At 38.9% G+C, this 23,148-nt stretch overlaps 1 protein-coding gene across 5 annotated transcripts in view; it reads left to right on the top strand.

Moving 5' to 3' along the window:
• TNKS2 (tankyrase 2) overlaps positions 1–18,239 on the top strand; it is a 28,631-nt gene extending 10,392 nt beyond the window's left edge. The window contains exons 9-28 of one of the 5 annotated variants that reach the window (XM_081912954.1): positions 174–295; positions 1,075–1,166; positions 1,887–1,965; positions 2,314–2,485; positions 2,661–2,750; positions 3,345–3,424; positions 3,689–3,831; positions 4,635–4,800; positions 5,594–5,813; positions 6,613–6,722; positions 8,162–8,350; positions 9,194–9,443; positions 10,668–10,750; positions 10,936–11,056; positions 11,576–11,673; positions 12,012–12,086; positions 12,924–13,029; positions 14,474–14,660; positions 15,866–16,022; positions 16,386–18,239. In XM_081912954.1, the coding sequence (XP_081769080.1) occupies positions 174–295; positions 1,075–1,166; positions 1,887–1,965; positions 2,314–2,485; positions 2,661–2,750; positions 3,345–3,424; positions 3,689–3,831; positions 4,635–4,800; positions 5,594–5,813; positions 6,613–6,722; positions 8,162–8,350; positions 9,194–9,443; positions 10,668–10,750; positions 10,936–11,056; positions 11,576–11,673; positions 12,012–12,086; positions 12,924–13,029; positions 14,474–14,660; positions 15,866–16,022; positions 16,386–16,448 (2,603 nt within the window). In that variant the 3' untranslated portion in view covers positions 16,449–18,239. Of the gene's footprint in view, positions 1–173; positions 296–1,074; positions 1,167–1,886; positions 1,966–2,313; positions 2,486–2,660; positions 2,751–3,344; positions 3,425–3,685; positions 3,832–4,634; positions 4,801–5,593; positions 5,814–6,612; positions 6,723–8,161; positions 8,351–9,193; positions 9,444–10,667; positions 10,751–10,935; positions 11,057–11,575; positions 11,674–12,011; positions 12,087–12,923; positions 13,030–14,473; positions 14,661–15,865; positions 16,023–16,385 lie in introns of all 5 variants that reach the window. The other 4 variants (XM_081912953.1, XM_081912956.1, XM_081912957.1 and 1 more) reach the window with 4 other exon arrangements.
• Positions 18,240–23,148: the final 4,909 nt, after the last annotated feature.

Below are 23,148 nucleotides of genomic sequence, written 5' to 3'. Positions count from 1 at the left end.
TTTCTTATCTTTTTGAAATTAGAGGAACCATTCTTAATGATTTCTGCAAATGTGTCTTAATGCAGAACAGTGTGTGTATTTGTTTGAAAGTAATTCTATCCTAGGAGCAATAAGATGTACCTGTGATAATGGCTTGAGACCTATACATCATGAAATCTTGTTTTCTCTTCTAGATGAATTCAAAGGTCACTCACTGCTACATGCTGCAAGGGAATCTGATGCAGCTCGTGTAAAAAAGCACCTTTCTCTTGAGACTGTAAATTTCAAACATCCCCAGACTCATGAAACTGCTTTGGTAATTTGTTGAATATATATTTATGTTGTGTGGTAGCTAAACTAGGCAAGTTGACACGCAGCTATTTTCCTTTTAACCAGCTTCGGTGGCCATACTGTTTAACATGCATTGTTGGTTTTTAGGCATAGTTTATCCAAACCATTTGTTGATAGTTCCTTGAACTTCATTCATCTCTAAAATACTGATTAAGGAGAAGGGAACAACTAAGACGCCTGAGTAAAGGTGTAGGGCCTGTGTGGCTTCTGCATCTGGTCCTCAGCTATCCTTCCTTGCCCCCTGCCCCCTGCATGCAGCAGTTAGTCTTAAAACCAGCCTCCCATTGGAGCCCATGGAAGGCATTTTCAAGTCTTAATTGCCACATGGGGTGGGTAGGGTACAGTTTGGGAGAGCATGTTAACCTCCAGCACTATGACCCTTCCAAATGACAGTTATGCTTTTTTCCCAAACTTAATGGGAAGCATTTTCCAGGTAGTTCTGAAAACTGTCACTAGTGCAGCAGTTCAACATGGAAAGAGCATCCCAGTTGACTTTAATGCAAGGCTGTTTTTAGCCTAATTGCTGGTTGGGGGTGTGACCTTTCTGTTGTGGAGATGGCAGTGGTGGAGGCTTAACCCTTCCCAGAGGTAATCTCCATGAAAATCATTTCTCCCAAGCACTTAGGCCTGAAAAAATACTCCCATATTTCCATGTGGTTTGGTTTGAAAGTCACATATTTTCATATGGTTTGGTTTCACCATAAGCTGATAATCAAATAATATAATGATTTCACTTTTTAATAGCACTGTGCTGCTGCATCTCCATATCCTAAAAGAAAACAAATCTGTGAACTGCTTTTAAGAAAAGGAGCCAACATCAATGAAAAGACAAAAGAGTGAGTTTTCATTTCACCTTTTTATTCCACCCTGCTTCCAAGCAGCTCAGGACAGTCCTTCCATTAGTGTTTTGGAAATTGTCCAGTTTGTGATAAACACCATGATTGTAGATGCATACAACAGAACAAGTTAAGATTGGAAGAAAGTGAATCTAAATGCTGCCAAAGTCCTTCTGGCCATGTGAGATGAGAACTAGGGAGACAGGTGAAGCCTCTGGTTCATTCCACCGTGCAGACTTAGCTGCCTTAGAATGTGCTCACTGCATAACAAGTCAACTTCAAACCATGGTTTATGAAATTATCTTGTTGAAACCATAGTTAACGTCAGCCATAATTCCAGGTGCAGGCAACATGACAAACTGTAATGAACTTGAAACAGAAGCAAAAGCTTCTGAACTACTTGGTTGCATGGAAGGAGGAGAAGGCTGAAGCTTGTTCTGGTTTATGGACTTCATGGTAATCTTTAACAGGACATGCAGATGTAGCCATTGACTTGTCGAAGACCACACAAAGATTATTTTAATGTTGCTTTTATCAATGTATAGTACCTTGCTATATTTTTATGAGAAGTGCAGTTTATAAATACTTAAATAAATAATGCATAATTGGAGTTCTCCCCAGTTGCAAACTGATGCTCTAGCCATTGTATTTGCATACTAATTATCAATTATCAGTCTAATAAAACTCAGTGGAAACTGTCATTACTTTTTTTAAATCAAGCTTCCTGACACCTCTCCATGTTGCAGCAGAAAAAGGTCATAATGATGTTGTTGAAGTAGTCACGAAACATGAAGCAAAGGTATGAGCCACTTAATTATAATCAGGCATATTTTCATATATAATAAAGTAGAGAACTGCAAACCTGCAAATTTTGTAACTTACTCCTAATAATAACCTTCAGGCATGTACCTTTTTGTGATTTCCCCAACTGTTACATTCTTGGCATTATATAGAGACTAAGATGAAGATTTTTGGGAATGTTTGAACTCTTGATAAACAGTCCATTTTTGCTGTAAAGATGCTTTGCAGGCAATAAAATTTGCAAACCAATATTCCACCCTGTAGTTTTTTGGTTTTTGTAAGTGGAATTCCTTCAGATTGTTCTTGAAAAATGTATTCTGCTTTAACATTCTGTGTTCATTTCTAGGTCAATGCTTTGGATAACCTTGGGCAGACATCTCTGCATAGGGCAGCACACTGTGGTCATCTGCAGACCTGCCGCCTGTTGTTGAGCTCTGGGTGTGATCCATCAATTGTGTCACTGCAGGGTTTCACAGCCTCTCAGATGGGAAATGAGAGTGTTCAGCAATTATTACAAGGTAACAATTTTAACACTTCTGCCTTGTCAGTGTATCCGCTACTTAAGCAATCTGTAGAATTTTTTTTCTGTTGGAACTGAAAAATAATTGATGTGTATGATTTGCAGTACCAGCAAATGTTTGCTGCACTACAAGCTAAAACTAATTCTGAAACCTTCATCCCTTGCGCCCACAGATTCTTCTCCACCTGAGGAACATGCTGAAGGAACTTCAAAACAGAAAAAATGTCATGGGCAATTAATGGTGGCCTGTTTTCTTAGAATAGGTACAAATGGTTGGCCTTGCTTTTTCAGGCTAGGCTATTGCACAATGTTAAAGTGGGGGAGTGTTGTCACTCTTCTTCAAGTGACCCCCTTTTCCAATTCAGAGACGAAGATCGTAATGACTGGTGGTTCCCTTCTTTCTTTCATCTTGCTAAAGTTTTGTCTACAGTATAAGATTGTGTGTTGCAGTTGCAACTTTAGTTGGCTGTTTCATGAACCTTTGTCATTCAGCTGGTGGTAATTATCTGAGAGTTTGTGTATGTTAATACTGCATACTGTAATTCATTATGAAAAATACTTATGTCTCAGTAAAAAATGTCAGGTTCAGTTCCAACAGCGCATGTCTAATTTTGCATTAATAATAGTTCTGCAGTTACTTGTTGTACCTGAGTTTCTCTAACTGGTAATTGAAAGTTTTGTTGGTATGTTCAGTTAAATTGTAAATTAAGCCTTTTGTCTAGGATAGTTAGATTTTTGTAGACTATGAGATCTCAAAATGGTATTCCTCTTAAGGGTTAGTATTCATGACTATTTATTATTGTCATCTGTGCTGTTTGAACTTGGTTAAGTAACTTATACCCTCATTTATTTTATAGAAGGTGTCCCTTTAGGCAACTCAGAAGCAGATCGGCAATTGTTGGAAGCTGCAAAGGCAGGTGATGTGGACACAGTAAAAGTAAGTTTAGAAACGGATTGTGGCTTTTCTTTCTCTCAAAAATATGACATATATAAGTGTTGCAGGCTAATTTGTGAAGATTATTCTCAGGTCTTCAGTGATGAGAAAACGTTGAAAATTTAGATAACTATTTTAATTGCTTTGAAATACAAAATCATATAAAAGTTCTGATTTCAAGACAGTTGCTTTTTTTGGGTGGGTTGGGAAGTTGGCTGAATATTTGGCTGAAGTAAGGCGTGTCTCAACTGTTGTGTTCCTTAGAAGTTATGTACGGTACAAAGCGTGAATTGCCGGGATATTGAAGGCCGCCAGTCCACTCCACTCCACTTTGCAGCAGGATACAACAGAGTATCAGTAGTTGAGTATCTTCTGCAGCATGGTGCTGATGTTCATGCAAAAGACAAGGGGTAAATATTCCATTAAACAGCTCAAAGTGAATGTAGGGAGTGGAGCAGAGGGAGGAAGACAATTATCCATTCTTCTTTGTGTTAGTGCCTGACACATGTACTGGATCAAGAATGCTTTGGGTGGGGGCTATGCTTCAAATATTTTTTCCTAGAAAAAATAGGTATCATAGGGCATCATGGCTTATTCCCCCCCCCCCACTCATAATCTTTTCGTCATCTAAGTTTAGTTTCAGTATATAGATAACACATTATCCACCACACAAGGCTAAATGTTCCCTCAAGCATATATTAAATGTCTAGGAATCTTAGAATTCAAGTCCCCCTCTATACCTTCAGCGGCTTAACATTTGCAAAGCCTGGAACCCCAACAACTGGTGCTTCTAGCTGATGTCAACTTTACAAATTACAGAATTATGATGGCTGTATGATCTTTGTGTTGATCTTAAATATATACACTGCGTTAATCTTCCCCAGTCTGGTGCCTATGCTGATCAGAATTGTAGTTCAAAAAATATGGAAGGTACTAGGTTGGGGAAGACTGCTTTGTAACTAGAGGCTATTTGAATTAAATGTATCTAGTTGACTAAAGTATTTCATTTATCTCCATATGAACACATAATTCTTCATGCACTTATTTTTTCTGAAATAATTTTGTTTTTAATAACAGCTATACTTAACTGTATGTTTAGGTCAATCATTAGAAAATTGAGGTATTTTTTAAGATACTGAAAACGTTAGCCAAAATTAAGGCACCCTGCCGAGTGATGCAAACACTGATGGATGTTTTTCCTTCATATTTTCAGAGGCCTTGTCCCTTTGCACAATGCTTGTTCTTATGGACACTATGAAGTGGCTGAACTGCTGGTTAAACATGGTGCAGTTGTCAATGTAGCTGATTTGTGGAAGTTCACTCCTTTACATGAAGCTGCTGCAAAAGGGAAATATGAGATTTGTAAGCTTCTGTTACAGGTGCGTCACATGGAAAACTGAAGCATGTTTCAGTTTCATTAGTTTGCTTATTTCCATTTAGTGGTATTAAATTTGTGTTTAAAGAAATGTTTCAAACTATCCCATGTTTTATATTAGAGCAGCTACCACAAGATTCACCTTGTGTTTGTTGCATTTAGAAGCAGTCCACTGTGTTTCATTTCTGCGCCATATTGTTCCCATTCAATTCATTATTTGGGTTAAAATCTGAAGTTGTCTTTCATCCCCATGGATTACAATGGGGAATTAAGTGGATTAAGCCTGCTAAATGTTGGACAGAGTTTCTACAGGAACCTTTAAAGGTGTTTGTGTGTTTGTTTATTTTATATACTGCACTTTCATATAAAATGTTGCAAGACTGTTTACAACTTTAAGACACAATACTACAGATCCCACCACCTCACTCACCCTCTGCTTTTCCCCAATCAGCTTGGTTTCATTTCTCAGGAAAGGGAAGGTGGGAGAATGATTGTCCATTTAACCTTTTGTGGGGTGGGGGTAATGAGGATGCTTGGAGGGTCCATTAGCCTCCTGAAAATGCCTTGTTAATAGCAGGACCCAAGTCAGCAACATGGAACCACAACCCAAATCACCTTCGTTTGCCTCATTAATTGGGGAACACATAGAGCTGGTGAGCATTCTTAGTGTATTTGAATATTTGTTAATAGAGAAAGAAATAATCAGCTGACAATGATACGAATCTTAAATATGTTTCTACTTGAGTTATGAAAGCTAATGAATGTGTTGTTGGGTTTTTTCCTTATTATCAACATAGCATGGGGCTGACCCCACAAAGAAAAACAGAGATGGGAACACACCATTAGACCTTGTTAAAGATGGTGACACAGATATTCAGGATCTCCTTAGAGGAGATGCAGCTTTGCTAGATGCTGCGAAAAAGGGCTGCTTGGCTCGGGTGAAGAAATTGTGCTCCCCTGATAATGTAAATTGCCGTGATACACAAGGCCGACACTCCACTCCACTCCACTTGGCAGGTTGGTGTTACCATATTAATGCATTTGTTAAGGATCTGTCTTGGACTAGAACTTGAAAAGGGGTTATTTAAAGTAATTGGATTGTAGTCAGCAGTTGCAAAAGCCAAAGGCAGATCCTCAGGCTAATCTTGCTTTTTTACTTCCTTTCCCCTGCAGTCTTCTGTACCCTCAAAAATTGCTATTTAGACAGTTAGAATGGGTTACATCCAATCTTTCTCTTTTCTTTCTTTGCATTCCCCTTCACCCTGAAAAAAGAAATCTCTCCAGAGCATTGGAGGCCCAGTGGAAAAACATGGGCTGTATTGTTCTGTACCAAGGGAATTGAATTTGGCTTGAGAGATCTTACAAAAACCCCACCTGGTTTTAGGCAATCTTTCACACTCAGTACACTGTTCAGGAGGGCTTCCCTGAACCTCTGGAGAGGGGGCGGGAAAGGGGAAGAGAGATTGGATAAAACCCAATGAAATTGTCTCAATAGTAGAAAATAGCAAGAGTGACGGGTGACTATGCAAGTCTAGTATCTCGGCCTTGTAAGCTTGCTAACAGCACCTCATGGGAATGGACGCGCACACACAAGGCTGAATATGGAAGGCTATGTATGTGAAGCTTGTGTTTTGCCTTTGAGTTGGGCTTCTCCATCTCAGAGTATACATATAACCGTGTTTACTCTGCAGTTAAAAAAAAATAGTTCAGAATTTTATGGTTCAGGTAAGCTGGAAAAGAAGTTTGTTGATACATTTATAGTAATATTTTTCAGGTGCCTTTTGATAATCCATAAAAAAATTTATTCTCTTGCTAGCTGGTTACAACAATTTGGAGGTTGCAGAATATCTGTTACAGCATGGAGCTGATGTAAATGCACAAGATAAAGGGGGTCTAATTCCTCTACACAATGCAGCATCCTATGGGGTAAGTATATCATAAACTCTATGGGAAGAAGTCAATGACTGAACCAGAAGATCTAAAATTTATTTGAGTACAAATAAATGTTTGTTGGTGTTTGCTTAAATACAGGATTGTGTGTTCACTCTCCCAGTATTTTGCCTGGATACAGCCCAGGGTGTATGAGGGTTTTCTAAACTTCATAATATTTGTGGAAAACAGTTCTTTTTCATAACTCAGTATTGAGTAATACACACACACACACGTGTCCCTCATGCTGTTTCAACTCATGTTTATTTGCATGTTTAATTTCAGTGAATTCCAACTCAAGCTGTTGATTTTTACACCTATCTATTGAGAACTTGTAATTAAAACTTCTGTTGTTACTGCTCTGATTGTGTGTGTCCCCCCATCTCACTCCAAAGAATATATGGGATAGAGGAATACTGCTAACAGACTAGAAGCAGTACTTCCGAAACCAGCTGCCACAGATGATTTTGGAGGGTGGGGGTCGACGTTTTTAGTTACTAGCACAACTCTAGTGAAGAAGGGAATCTAACCAGAATAGTTTACATTGTGAGAAACTAAAGTTTACAGGCAAGATTAAGCCATTTCTTACTTTTATTTCCTGATCTGCTCTCTAATCCTAGAACACTTTGAAGGAATAGTTTCCAAATTAGGCTGATGGTCAGAAGTAGAATATCTCAGAGGCGACGGTTTCATGAAAGCTATGTTGCGGCTCTGTGAACCAAGTTATACACTTTGCTAATGCCCTGAATAAAGAAAGTGTATGAATACATTTGATTTCTTGCAGAACACGTGTTCTTTGTATGAACATTGAGTGTATACACTGTCATGGGCTTCCTAGATATGGAGATTACCCAGCATGATGTTCCCTAGGAAAGGCACTATCCAGACGTTGCCCATTCTAGTGACCATTATAACAGGTAATCTCCATAGCTATGTTCTACTCACAGTATTGTAAAACAGACATGCTGTTAAGCATGCTGGTTGTTTACACACATGGGTAAAAGGTTACATGTAGATGGGGCTAGGGTTTAAGAGCATGGAGTATGAACTACAAGCTGTCTGCTCAAATCTCAACTTGGTATTGAGGTCATTTGATGGCCTTGGGCAAGACGTTGTCTCTCCAGCAGGCTGTTCCCCAATGCCCCACAGTCTCCCTGTATAGAGATGGAGACAAACAGTTGAATAAGAAAGGCATTTCTAGCAATATCCTATCTTATATTAGAGCTTCCAAGACAGGGTGGCTATTTGAACAAACCACAAAACAGGGTGGGGTGAGCTGACCTGCGTGCAATAGCGGAGTACCGAGACTTGAACTGCCCTCTTTGTTTTGATGGAATGTATTTTGCAACGTTCACTTTTTAGGAAATCCAAAGGAAAATTGCAGCAAACCTCCCCCCCTCAAGGGTTGCACTACATAAATGTATTTTATTTTCCAGCATGTAGATGTAGCAGCTTTACTTATAAAGTATAATGCGTGTGTAAATGCTACGGACAAATGGGCTTTCACACCTTTGCATGAAGCAGCCCAGAAAGGAAGGACACAGCTTTGTGCCTTATTGTTGGCACATGGAGCTGATCCTACTCTGAAAAACCAGGAAGGACAAACGCCTTTAGACCTAGTCACCGTAAGTGATGGGATTTTTTGAGAAGTTTGCATTAGGCTTCAGTTCCTGGCTCCTGACCCAGACATGAAATTTGAGAGATTAAAAATGTGGTGTTATTATGGTGGGCTGGAAGCTAAAAAGCAGTTCCCTAAAGTTGGGACTGAATTTAGTTGAGGTGTGGCTTTTGGAAGTACATTTTTCAGAGAGGAGATAAACTATGTTATTGAATTTGTGCTCATTTACAAACATATTGCTTGATGTTATTACCTAGTATTTTCTGGGCTACTTTATGTCTTCAAGTTAAACTATTGATAGCGACCTGCCATTCACAGTTTGTGACTAAAAATGTCTAGGTCCAAAACTCGCAACACAGAATTTCTTACTTAGTATAATGTTAAAGATAGCATCATTGTTCACTCTGTGGCACCCTAGGAGCTTGCAGTTTATATTTAGCCTAGGATCATAAGCATACTTTCCTGGAAGTAATCCTCTTGAACTTAAGGGGACTTCTGAGTAGGTATGTATAGGGCTGCATTGCCAATCTTTCTACAATAGTGTTTGCCACATTCAAAAAATGGTCTTTTTAGCTTTTTAATGTGTGAGGTGGGGTACACTGCAAGTGAGTGATTTTTGTATAGGATTTGTCTCTAGGGTCATGCCTTTCATTGCATTGTAATTATACACAAGCAGACTCTGGGTAAGAGTGATAATACATCTGGTGATACTGGTAAATAGCAGAATGTAAGAAAACTTGGCTTCTTAGGATAGCTCAAGTAAAAGGCCACTCACCTTGTATTCATATATGCTTGAATAAATTTCTGAATGTCTTAATGATATTCTAATTTTTTAAATTATTATTTTCAGGCAGATGATGTTAGTGCATTATTGACAGCTGCCATGCCACCTTCCGCCTTGCCATCTTGTTACAAGCCTCAGGTTATAAATGTATCTCAAAACACAGCATCTTCAGCAGATTCACTTTCTTCTGTTCCATCCAGCCCTTCTAATCTGTCTGCTGCCAGTAGCCTTGACAACTTGTCTGGTAGCTTTTCTGAACTTTCAGTTGTTAGTACAAGTAGTGCTGATGGGGCCGCTGGTTTGGAGAAGAAGGAAGGTGAGTCCTTCCTTTACTAATGAATTGGCTTACTCAGTTGGGTGGATGATTTATGAAGAATTAGACAGTCCACACATGCATCAAAGACTGCAACATATACCAATGGTGCTACAAGTGGTATTCCTATCCACACCAGTTTCATTATTGCAGACAGATAGAATCTGATGTAACTTTAGGCACAGTAGTGCTCTGCAGGTCATTCAGTGAAAGGCATGTATGTGTGATTTGGATTTTAGATACAGTGCTACCTTGCAAGACGAAATTAATTCGTTCTGCGAGTCTTTTCGTCTTGCGAAGCACGGATTCCCATAGGAATGCATTGAAAATCAAACTTGCGAAGCAAGCCCATAGGGAAATTCGTCTTGTGAAGCAACTCAAAAAACGAAAAACTCTTTTGTCTTGTGAGTTTTTCGTCTTACAAGGCATTCGTCTTGCGAGGTACCACTGTAAATAGATATATCCAAAAATGATCTTTTCTGTTTCTAAGATAGTCACATGCCAATACATTTTTTTTCAGGGCAACTTGATTAGCCGTATGGTAGAAAGATTACTTGAATGTGAGGCTTATGTGTGTTAAATTTACGAATGGTTTCTCACACAATGCCCTCATCCTCCCAGTGCCATTCCTGTAGTTATTTCTGAAATAATTTTTTGTACTTCCACTTCGTTGGATTTATGTACAGGTTTGAGAAGTTTTCCCTAAGAATAAATCGAGCTAAATATGTTTTATTTTGATTATATAGAATATAAGGTCAGCAAGTACTTTGATTTTATACTTAAAACATGCATTGTCTTCATTCACGGGTCAACCATAGTTAATGGTTTACTGGGATTGGGTCATTTTGCCCATTTTGCTACAGTCCCCAGCTTAATTGTGTTAAACAAAAATTCTAGTTTGGATGTGTTTCACTACACACAAACTATGATTTGTACCCAAAGTTTGTTCTTGACTTGCTGATCATAATTTTAATATTAACACTAAGCCACAGATTGTGGGTTTGTTTCTCTTGTGGGAAGGAGCACAGCAGGCAAAATCAGCATGCTTACTGCAGACTAGTGCCTATGGTTTACCATGAACTTGTAAAGTGTGCCTCAGCATGTCCCAAGTGTTATTGGACCTCTTTCCAGAAGATTGTTTCTAATTTATACTCTCGTGAACCTGCAGAAAAGGTAAAATACACTTAGCCCTTTAATATGCAACTAATGTCCGCTTTTCTTATACAGTTTCAGGTGTTGATTTTAGCATAAATCAATTTGTGAGAAATCTTGGACTTGAACATCTAATTGACGTATTTGAGAGAGAGCAGGTGCGTAGCTTTATTGTTAGGGAAACAAGTTGCATGATGCAAATGTAAAATGCGAAAATTTAAATTGCGCACGTGCGCGCATAATAGCTTCAGTTCTTAGCAACTTGAAGTTTTCCATGCTGAAGATCTGTGCTGTAATCGATGAGTTTAATGTGAAACTGCATTTATGTTACTTTTCTTTGTAGATAACATTAGATGTACTGGTTGAAATGGGGCACAAAGAATTAAAGGAAATTGGTATTAACGCTTATGGGCACAGACACAAAATAATAAAGGGAGTTGAAAGACTAATCTCAGGACAACAAGGTATGTTGCAGATGAAATTTTCGGGGTTGTGTTGCAAGTTGTGGAGGAAAAGAGGAAGGGAACATATTGATGTGGAGGTGTGGGCTTAATACCGCTCAGTGTCACCCTAAGTTTTTTTTTTTGGGGGGGGGGGTTAGAGCATGTTTGTGATATGCAAGCTCATTTTTCTATAGTATTGGAACCAGGAAACCTTGCAAGCAGAAATTATTATGTATTACATGAATTCTGTGGCTTGAATCCAATAGTTCCATTAGCGCAAGGACTTCTTGCTTGCACAACAGAATTTGCACAGACTCCCTAAAAACCTGTTCCAGACTGTTGGGGGAAAAACCCAGGACAGATTCAGGCGCAAATTGAGGGAAGAGAGAGGGGAAAGTTTAATTGTGCAACCAGAAGTCCTTGCACTAAGAACAGCTTTGTTAGATACAACTCTTAAGTTCTAAAATTATAACCTTATCTATTATATATTTTTAATTGAGCTATATGTGTCTAAATATTACCTGTTGCATTTTCTCATAGGTCTTAACCCCTACCTAGCTTTGAATACTTCAGGTAGTGGAACAATCCTCATAGACCTATCCCCTGATGATAAAGAGTTTCAGTCAGTGGAAGAAGAGGTATATCTTTTGATTTATATTCCATATAAAAAATCTCACTGTTGTGTAATCAGATGTAATAAACTTCATTCATCTTTTCAGCCTTGGCTGATTCAGTGTTAAACACATGGTGCTCATCCTCATGTTATGTCTTTTAATTTTGTTATTAATCATTGTCCCCAACTGAGGAGACAGTATTACTTGAGATAAGATAGGCCAAGCAATTCTTGTGACTTTTCCAAATACCCTGAACTAACATAGTGCTGACATGTATTTGCTGTGGATGGGCAATTTTTTATTCAGCACAATGGAATCTAATAAAAGTTATTGTTAGAAAGTCTTTGTTTATTCCACTTCAGATGCAGAGCACTGTTCGAGAGCACAGAGATGGTGGACATGCTGGCGGGGTTTTCAACAGATACAACATCCTAAAGGTAACTAATTGGTGTGTCTGTCACCAAGAAGTCATTGTTTGTGCTATCAGTTCTTGCCCTTGCCCTTGAATTAATTGTGCAGTCTGGAAAGTAGAAATATATACTGTGCCAAGGAAACAAAAACTGGATTTGTAATGAATTAGAAACAAATGTGCAACTTTCAGTTTATTGACAATGATGTCAGTAGGCTGTTAAAGAAATAGAAACACTTCAGTAGGAAGAAAACTAAGATGAGTTGTGGCATTAATAAATGTTATTATGGCCTAAGATGTCATGGTCTAGAGGCCATGGGTGATTTCCAGTGAAATACTTACGTTAGCCCAAGGACTTCTGGGTGTGAATGAAACTTCTCTTCCCTCTCCACATACATCCCTAAATCTGTTCTTGGGGATTCCCGCCACCCCACCCTCCTTAGACTAATGGAACTGCTTTTCTGGATACAGTTCTGTTTCATCAAATGCATAAAGTGTAATCCTGAAATGCATGCTTGCATACACACACATACACATATGCAGACACACACGGGGGTTGTAAGGAAGTGTGGTTAGAGAAAAATTAAATACAAAAAGTACAGATAGTGGCAGTTCGGTTAGAATATGTGCAAGAGAAGAACAATGATATTGTACAACAATGTGATAGATGATAAAGCAAGCATCTTGACGTTATTAACTAGCATTTATAGTGAGAAAAGAACTATTTCTCTGTATTCAGGGCAAAATCAAGAAAGTTGAATTTCTTATTTGTAATTCCTTTTCCTAAGCAGATTTGTGGAAATTGCTTATACTTCAGACAACTGAAGAAAACTAATTGTGAATTCTGGATTTTCTGCCCTTTTAGATACAAAAAGTATGTAACAAAAAGCTCTGGGAAAGATACACTCACAGGAGGAAAGAAGTTTCTGAAGAGAATCATAATCATGCTAATGAAAGGATGTTGTTCCATGGTATTTCAAATTATTTTTTTCTCATGTCCAGTCATTACTATTGATAATGTTCTGCTTTTTTTTAATTCTGAAATTTGAAATGATCTGCAGTTCAACTCCAAATAATGTTTAGCATTAAAGTCTTTTAAAACTCATAAATATTATTGACCAGTAGCTACCATGTAATTTCATATTGTTAATATTTTACTGGTATTTGTACAATACTGTTAGCATTAAGTGCCTGAAAAAGAGAAGAACCGATAAACCTCTTAAAATGGCATTGTGTGCTTAAATCTCTTCTCAAATCTGGGATTATATTATACAGAACAATTTGTATTGATTTTTTTCATTGAGATTTCCATTACAATTGAGCATTAAAAGCCTAAAAAGCTGAGTGAACATAAAAATATTGGCTTTTAATGCTCAGCTGTTTTCGCCTTTTCGTTCTGCTCTTTTTAGTTGTCTTTGTTTGCCAGTATTTAATAATTGTGTGTTTATTATATGTACCCACACACCCCAAATATTCTCCCTCAGTATGATAACACAGAAAGCAATAAGGAGAATCAGGTGGGGTATATAGTTTTCCAGCAAGTGTAATTGTGAAAGGCCCATTATTGTGAGCAAAGAGACTGGGCAAAAGCACTTTATCCCCCAAAAGATGGTTGTCACAATGAGCATGCCAGTCATCAACTATGCCAGGCACCTGTCTGTCCTGTTAATTTACAGTTGCAGCCTGATATACATCAGTGCATCCTAGATCTACTTTGTGAGTCTCAAGGGTCATTTCTCCTGACTGCAGCATCCCTACCTGAAACAGGATTTTTGGTTGCCAGTCATGCTTCCTTTAGTGTCAAAACATCCCCAGATAGCACAGTGGTGATGTGTTTGCAGGCCTAAAGCAAACCTCTCCTGTGATATTATGGCAACACTATTAATGGGATTTATGGACCAGGCTTGGTGCCAAAATTTGTGCAAGCAACAGCAAGGCACTCCTGATTTTGTATCCCCACCCCCCCCTTTTTTTTTTGCTTCCCACTCCCCCTAATGTATTCAGTTGGACAGTGCTTCTGATTTTGTCGTAATAAAACTGTCACTGCAGTATTTCCCTGGATGGTGATGAGTATTATTTACAAGATGGTAGAATATTCAGTGCTAAGAACATATATACAGTGGTACCTCTGGTTGCGAATGGGATCCGTTCCGGAGGCCTGTTCGTAACATGAAAAGAACGCAACCTGCAGCGGCGCATCTGCGCGCGTGCGGGTTGATATTCACTGCTTCTGTGCATGCGCTGATGTCATTTTGTGCTTCTGCGCATGCGCGAGTGGCGAAACCCGGAACTAACCCTTTCCAGTACTTCCGGGTTGCCGCGGGACGTAACCTGAAAGAACGTAACATGAAGCAAAAGTAACATGAGGTATGACTGTAATAAAGACTAACACTTTTTATTATAATGTACTCACAGGCTCCCCTTTTGTGAATGCAATTATTCATAAAGGTTTTGACGAGAGGCATGCATACATAGGCGGAATGTTTGGAGCAGGAATTTATTTTGCTGAAAATTCCTCCAAAAGCAACCAGTATGTGTATGGTATTGGTGGTGGCACTGGTTGCCCAATTCACAAAGACAGATCTTGTTACGTTTGCCATAGGTAAGTTGTAGTAAAAGTTGTTTCACCTGGTTTTTAATCTTTGTGATTACGTTGTTGTAGCCCACTCTGGAACCTTGCGCTGAAGGGCGAGCAATAAAATAAACAACCTAACAGAACTATATGTATTGTACTAAAATTTGTAGAAGACTCATCATTGCTTATTTATAGAATGTATATGTTACTTTTCTGACACATCTCTCAGGAGTGAGGATACAGAGTTACAGTGGGTCTGAGAAGGGAGGGTTAGTCCTGTTATTTGAGTTTCTTCAATCATTTACATCTATAAAATCAAGGTAGAAGGTTTCTGTCTTGTTTGTACCTAGTGTCTCTATCAGCATAGCTATCAACCCAAAAAATGGGTGCATATTATGTTACTTGCAACCAAGTAAAGTTTGCTAGATGAGGAAAAAGTAGTATTGACTATTAAAATCTTGTATGTCTGCTTCCGCATAAGAACATTAATTTCTCTACATTGGATAGGTGATCTTTGAATTATCCAATTTTGGTCAGAATCTGTAAAAGTTAAAATTAGTTTAAGTTCACTGGAAAAAATAGACTTAAAATATGCCTGGTTCAGTGTTGGATTGTCATGGAGAAAGTGGCCTGCTACCTGTGTGGGGTAAGGGTAAAGATACCGACTTTTCTCACACCTGTCCAAATTGTAGCTGGAATATCATGTCTGAATTTTTAGCCACCCATTTATGGTTTTATGGATTGTAGTGAGCCCTTAAATTGTGAGCTTTATATTAGCAAGCATTCCCTTTTAAGTTTTATCTGTGTTGGAGTCAGATCATTAGCAGTTTTGTTGCCTTTTCATTCATGAGACTCTTAATCTCAGGTGCGTGGGTTCAAGACACACGTTGGGCAAAAATATTCCTTCATCACAGGAGGTTGGACTAGGTGACCCTTATGGTCCCTTCCAACTCTACAATTCTATGAAAAGCTAATGCAATATTCTTTAAGCTACATAGTGTTCTTTAATCATGTGCTTTAACACATTTTTGTTATGTGATCAGAATTTCTGAGAGAACAGTGTGGAGAACAAAAATAGGTGTCTTGGTGTTCTTGGATCAAACTCAATATTAAGAGGATATGGATAATACTCAAGTAAAAGTAATGCTTATCTGTATATTAAGAAATGGTATTGCTTGTTTATTTTTGCCTTTGCACATTTATAAGTAAAGGGTTTGTTTTCTTTAATATAGGCAGTTGCTGTTTTGCCGTGTTACATTGGGCAAGTCTTTTCTACAGTTCAGTGCAATGAAAATGGCTCATTCTCCTCCAGGACACCATTCAGTTACTGGGCGGCCTAGTGTAAATGGACTAGCTTTAGCAGAATATGTCATCTACAGAGGAGAGCAGGTAGGGTATTTTTAGTTTCACTTTCTAAACACGGTTTTCCTTAAACTTGAAGGTTGGTATTCATAGGCATCTTGGATTTTTATATCTCGCCTTCCAGTTTGTTTAATAAGAGAAATAGCTTTTTGCAACAAAAACCTGCACATGTCTACTCCGCAGTGGGTTCCATTGATTTCAGTTGGATTAACTCCCAAGTAAGCACATAGATTGCAGTCTGAAGCCGTGAGAGTTCTTCACTTGCTCAGAAGTGCATGGTACTTTTAGCTATTTTGTCCTTACTATAAGCACTTATTTGTCATCACATGCATTATTCCCATAATATGTTTACAGATGACAGAGAATAATAAACATAATTTCATATTTCAGGCCTATCCAGAATATTTGATTACGTACCAGATTATGAAACCTGAAACTGCCACAGAAGCTTGAAACCCCAGATGTTTTGCAGAGATCAAAATGAAGAGTACACTGAATTGCTGAAAAAATGTATCCTACCCCCACAGCATTGTGGTAGAAAATGTGAATAAAATCTAACATTTTGACTTAGTAAAGCTTTAATAAATATATAGTAAGTTTTCTAAAATTTCAGAAACTTCCTTTTTTCAGCACTTTAACAGATCTCATTCCAGGTGATACTGGGTTTGTCTGTACTAAATTATAAAACATTAACTTGAACTTTGTTTTCTATATGCTGTTACAGTGAAATCTTAACAAATTGTATTGCTATATAGGAACTCATTTTACTAATAATGTGTTCTTTAAAACACTACATTTACACTGAGTAAAATTGTATTTGTAAAACCTGTAAATAAGAGCTTTTCTACTAGCCTGGTATTTATTTACATTGGTTTTGTAATATAAAGTGTTTCACAGCCACAACATATGCAAATATTCCCCCACCCAAATGTTGCATTACTCATCTGCATTTCACTGTCCATGAGATTTGGGAACCCCATGTAATTTGCCAATCAAATAGAAACATACACATGATTTTAGCTAAGTAAGCAGGGTTTAGTGGAGGAAATGCCCCAGCAGTCATTAAGTCATATGCATTCCTGAGAAACAGAACATTCCAATTCCTCAACAGATCCTCCACAGGGTGTCTATTGGAGGAGGTAAATAAACTTTATACACATGGTGCAGTTAAACCTTTGGGCACCCATTTCATACAAAGGCAATATATTTTGTAATGAGCCAATCTATACCTATACCTCTAGCAGTACAAAGCTAAGCGTAGAGATGCAATGAGATCAAATTTCTTTTTGCATGTAGGACTTCGTGAGTGAAGTCTGCTGTCTACAGTTTAGCTAACCAACTTCCTGTAAGACATGTTCTGCTCATTGTAGACGGTAGCTGGGTTTCCCCATGAAAGTCATTGGAGGCAAAAAGGCAGAAAAGGAAGTACTCACATCTCCTCAAGGCACTGTCAACTTTTTTCACACCCTCTCCTAACATCTGTTTTCCTTATTTCAGTTCCATCTAGGATTACCCATTTGTTTCAGAGTCTCTTACGTAAATGTAAATAATCCCACGTTTCATTTGTCCACTTCTTTAATTAAGCATTTCAATGGGAGTTCTTCAACATTGTGACCCATAATGTAATTTAATTGTGGATCATTATCACATTAGGGTTTAAGAGAGATTGCCAAGACTGCTTGGGCTTTCTGATTCATATGGGGACTTGAGACTTGAGTCCTAAACAATTGCATTGCACATGAAGTCAGTGCATGGATAGTTATAAAATCATGTGGGAAATATAGTAAATATCACTTTTATGTGATTGCTCCTGCAAGCAATACAAAAATATAAAGGGGTCTTGATTTGTATGGTACTATATCACTGCATGTTTTCCACTCGCTAGCTTAATTAAATGCTGGATCGAGTGTTCATGCAAAATCTGCTAACTATCATTTAAGCACTGAGATATTTCATTTCATTGCTGAAAATACTTCATTCTTTGTGAATGATTATTTAATGTGATGTAAATTATTGTGGTATGGGTAGCATTTTAAATGGTACCACAAGATTGGTTAGAATGGTTTTTTGTTTTTAATTTTGCATGACATACCTTGCTTTTTCTGAAGTAATGGTTTTGCTTGTGTTGACTTGAGGTGAAATTCCAGCCTCCTGTGCAATTAGTGCTTTACTCATCTTGAAGTGTCTTACCTGTATTGTACGACATTCCATTCCATTCAGCCCCAAATAAACTTCATTCACAAACTTTTTGGTATGGTTGCATCATTACAATTAAGCGTGGCAAAAAGGGCAGCGACCCACCAACAGCAGACATTCCCCCCCCCAACCTCCCTTAAACTTTGGAGTTAAGTTCACTCGCAAATTATAATTATTCACTGCCTGTTATCTTGTTTTGGAAATCCTTGTTCTTCAGGTAGCAGGGTTCCCTGTACAGAATGAGATTTAAAGTGACCCCCACCCCCAAAGTTGGCTATACAAAGGAATAATCATGTTTCCCCAATCTGAGTTGCTCTTTGGACCACAAAGACAGCTATGTAGGATAGGCACAGTCACACAAAAGGACATGTCTATTGAGAAATTACTCACTTTTGCCAATCGACACTAAATCTTATGATTATTGTAATTAACCCCCTTCATGCTTCCATATCCTTGATGGTGTGAGTGAGCTTGCTTTGCTCTCCGTGCTCACCTATGTAAAGTAGCCTCAGATACACATACTCCTGAATGGGAAGTTTTACATTAGTTCAGCTATAACATCATCCCAATGTTCTAATAAGTGGTTAGCATTGTTGCAATGCTGCCACTTTTGCTTGACAATTCTCTCAAAAAGTGATTTGTAATAGTGCACAGTAGCTGCTTCTGTAGCATTCCTGGAAATACTTGGTTCTGGAGAATTTCACTTCCTCAGAAAGCTGACATGCACACAGGAGAAATGTAATTGTTACAGAAATTGTACCCCCAGCACTTCCTAATAGTACAGCTTTTTGTTTTCTATTTTTGCACTAGGGGGCACTAGATCCCAACATTCAAATGTGCTGGGGATTGACTCCTGATAAGAGTTGTCTTAGGTCTGTAGTCACTGGAGGACTATAGAAAGCAGAATTATGTCCTTTTATTTTTACTGTGTTACTTTAATAGATAAAATAGGAAGGAGTCAGCATTTCTCCTAATTGTCCAGTAAAAAGAAAGAAAACCTCCCACTTTACAGTGTTCTGCCCAAGCAGCAGAAGATACATAACAAGATTTTTAAACGCTAAAGATTTTTTAAAATTAATAACATTAAAATTATTGTAGATTAAAAACCCATCTTTTATAAAATAACTTAGTGGACTGCCCATATGGGACTCAACCCCATTAAATGCAAGGAGACTAACTTCTGAATAGACCACTGTACAGTGGTACCTCAGGTTTAATACTTAATTCGTTCCGGAGGTCTGTTCTTAACCTGAAGCACCACTTTAGCTAATGGGGCCTCCTGCTCCTGCCACGCTGCCGGAGCACGATTTCTGTTCTCATCCTGAAGCAAAGTTCTTAACCCGAGCTACTGTTTCTGGGTTAGCGGAGTCTGTAACCTGAAGCGTATATAACCCGAAGCGTATGTAACCCGAGGTACCACTGTATTTATTATAAGTTAACGACACACTGGATTCTTAATGACTAACTGGAGCTCTGCTACTTACTGCGTAGTTGTATTTGTAGGGCGTACCTTATCTCAGACAAAAGAGGAAAGATTCATCTTGTTTGGAAGAACAGAAGGGGCAAGGAATCTAGAATGGCCATGTTTACCGGAAATGGTCAGTTAGGCTTTGGGTACTTATGTTTTCCAAGTAACGTGGGAGCTGCAGCAAGGCTGATCTTCCCCATGTCAACAGGGTGAGACCTTGATGTGACTTCCCTGATCCCAGTCACAATTTCACCTGATCTGCTCTTGTATTTGCACAGAGCATTTCATGCTAACCCCACGGCCAGTGCTGGATTTATGTATAAGCTAAACAAGTTATAGCTTAGGGCCACACTCTCTTGGGGGGGGGGGCAAAAAAAGTTAAAGGGAAAGAAAACCTGGATGTACATTTCCAAAATATAAGATGAAAAAACAAATAAACTAAAATCTACATACAGCAACAGTGTTTTGTGTTGTGTAGGCTCCTATGATGTAAGTAATGGGACCTAGCTGCTAGCCTGCTCCCTAAAATATCACTGGTTTGCTCATTTCTATATTTAGGGTGCCTAAATGGACTGGTTGCATGGCAACATGTACAAATAGCTTTAGATACCTATTAGGTCCATAAATTACAATATAGCATATATTCAACACAAAAACAGCGACAATGTGTTGTTGACAAAGGACAGCTGGACATATATATGGCCCCATTACCTTCAGTAGCTTAGGGCCTCATCAAACCTAATTTTGGCCCTGCCCATGGCGCCAGAAAAAGCAGTGCTGCTGTAGCTCCCATGCTATCACGTGACACAATGGCCCGGCTTTAACATCCATAGTATTTTGAGGTAAGTTCACCATTCAGTTTTATCTATCCTGCTACCCTTCTTGGCCTCTTCTTTTCGGAACCCTCTTCCAGAAAAGCTCAGGTGGGGCTGTCACTTTCTTCCATAAATCCCTTCGTCAAAACCCACTTTCCCCATGAAGCTAACCCAAAACATGTTGCTACCTGAGGTAAAAGAGAAGATGGCGCCTCCCCACTTCTAACTACAAAAGCCAACCAGACTGGTCATTGAAATTTGCTTCAAGCGTGCTGCTTGAGGTAGTGGCCTCACTGCCTAATGGTAGAGCTGGTTCTGACACCTGTACTCTTATCCCCGCTTGAAACAAAGTATAATAATGTATGTTTAGGGAAGTTTTTAATGTTTAAAGTATTCTTCTGTTTTTAATGTTTTGTTGAAAGCCGCCCAGAGTGGCTGGGGAAACCCAGCCAGATGGGCAGGGTAGAAAGCATAAATTATGATGATGATGTCTGCATTCATTAATATACGTCCCCGAATAAATGGGCGTGGTGTTTCATATTTTTATTTTTTAAAATATCTCGAATAGTTTTTAAATGTTTTGTATACGAAACTGCTTTTAATTGCTTTTACATTTTGCTTTATGGCTGTAACTTGTGTCATTTGTTTTATAATTGCGTATTTTATTGTTATAACCTTATGGTAGCTGCCTCGTTGTAAAGGGCAAATAAAATGTGATTATGATATGACAGAACAAATAATGCTTATCGCCGTTCAAGCAGAATAAGCACCCCATCATGACATGAAGGATAATGTGAAATTAGCCTATTCTTCCAGAGGTCTGCTATATACCTCATAGACTCATTTAACAGCAAGTTAATTTCAGAAAAAACATGGCTGCTCTTTGCTTTAAAAACACTTAATGCTGGTGCGAATCACTTGAATTTACAACCTTAGAAAACCAAGTAGCTTTCAATTTAACAGTTAACATGAACTTTTGAAAACTCGGGTCTTTCAACTGCATGTAAGTTTTCCACCCACAGGTATATATACCAAAGGTCAAAGTATTCTTGTCAGAAAAACCCAACAACTCTGGCGGCAAAACGAGAAGCCCGTAGCTCAGTATGCTGAAGCCAGCACAAGAGAGACCACCAGTTCTGACAATCCGTCATTCACGTTTCCCACTGTTTGGCTCTATTGAGGCAAAATGTGAGAAGCTGCTCCCAAGTCCTCCCCACACAAAGCTCTTTATGAGTCTTTACTGAGGCGTGATCCAGGCAGCTACGCTGAAGTTGCCAGCCTGAAAGCAGCCCCCTCCTCGGTGGCATTTGGCAGGCTGGCTTTGGGAGGAGGATAGATTTATGAGTTGTAAAAGATGGGCAAATTAAAGTCCTGGGCATTCTTGATGGGATTAGACTTTCTAGGGCACGGCATATATTTGCATATGGCTCTGACTTAGCACATTAGCATTGTCTTCCTGGCTCATTTTAATACGCTTCCCAGCCTCACTTCCCTGCTTCTTCACCCATTCGTCCACTCCCTCCTCACAGCAGCTCCTCTCACATCCTTTTGTTGCCTACCAAGATAGTAAATAACGGAGAGGCCACCTTCAAGTTCTAGTCAGAAGCGTGGAGGGGTTTTTTTGAGCCTGCCGATCTTCACTTAACTGCTGAATTAAAAATGAAGAAGCCCTACATTTTCACAGAAGTATTCCGGTTTCAAAGCCCCATTTCATGTTACCACATGCCTGTTAATAGAGGGTCCATAATGCTCCCCCTACATACATGATTGTCATTGCTGTTGCAAGGGCCTGAGAGACTAGTCAGCGCTATGAAGTGAGCCGCTCTGAACACCCAGGGAAAGTGCTGTACAAATGGTAAATAATATTATAAAACCTTGCTTTAAAAATAAATAAATCCCCAGGGCCATTTCTAATAAAAAACACCATGTTTTCTTCTGGGTCATACCAAGTTTGTGTCTCTTTCAATTTCCCCTCTGGTATAATTAATTTGAACCTTCGCTCAGGCCCCCCAATAAAACTCTTTTCATTGATGGCACTGAATACTCGAATGTATCAACCAGGAGATGAAGAACCTGTGTGTCTTATGTTGTTGGACTACAACTCCCATACCCCTGACCATGCTGGCTGGCTGGGGCTCATGGGAATTGGAATCCAACAAGATCAGGGCGGGGGGGGCACAGCTGTTCCGATCTCTGGTTTAAGCTAACGTGTTTTCTAAGCACGTGGAGAAACATTTAACCCAATTTATAGGCAGCTAGGGGGGTTAACATAAAAAACACCTTCCAGGTCAAAGAAAAATCGGTCTGTTTCAGGAAGTCTGAACCTTCACAGCGCTTCACTTCTTATAATGTAAGCGTAGGCAGGGCCCTATGTGTTGTTGTTGTTGTTGTTGTTGTTGTTGTTGTTGTTGTTGTTGTTATATTTATGTATTATGTCTATATCCCACCTATTTTCTCCAATGAGCTCAAGGTAACATACATGGTTCTTCCCCCTCCTCATTTAATCGCCCCAACAATCCTATGAGGTAGGTTAGGCTGAGAGGTTAGTGACTGTCTCATGGTCACCCAGTGAGCTTCATGGTTGAGAGGGAAACTGAACCTAATCTCCCAAGTCCTAGTCCGGCACTCTAACCACTATACACCACTGTTGGGGCTTCTAGCTGTAGTGTAGAAT

This window comes from Podarcis melisellensis (genome assembly GCF_964234715.1).
Source record: "Podarcis melisellensis genome assembly, chromosome: 5".
Lineage (NCBI taxonomy): Eukaryota > Metazoa > Chordata > Lepidosauria > Squamata > Lacertidae > Podarcis > Podarcis melisellensis.
The sequence above is the reverse complement of the archived record's forward strand: the minus strand, read 5'-3'. Positions and strand labels throughout refer to the sequence as shown.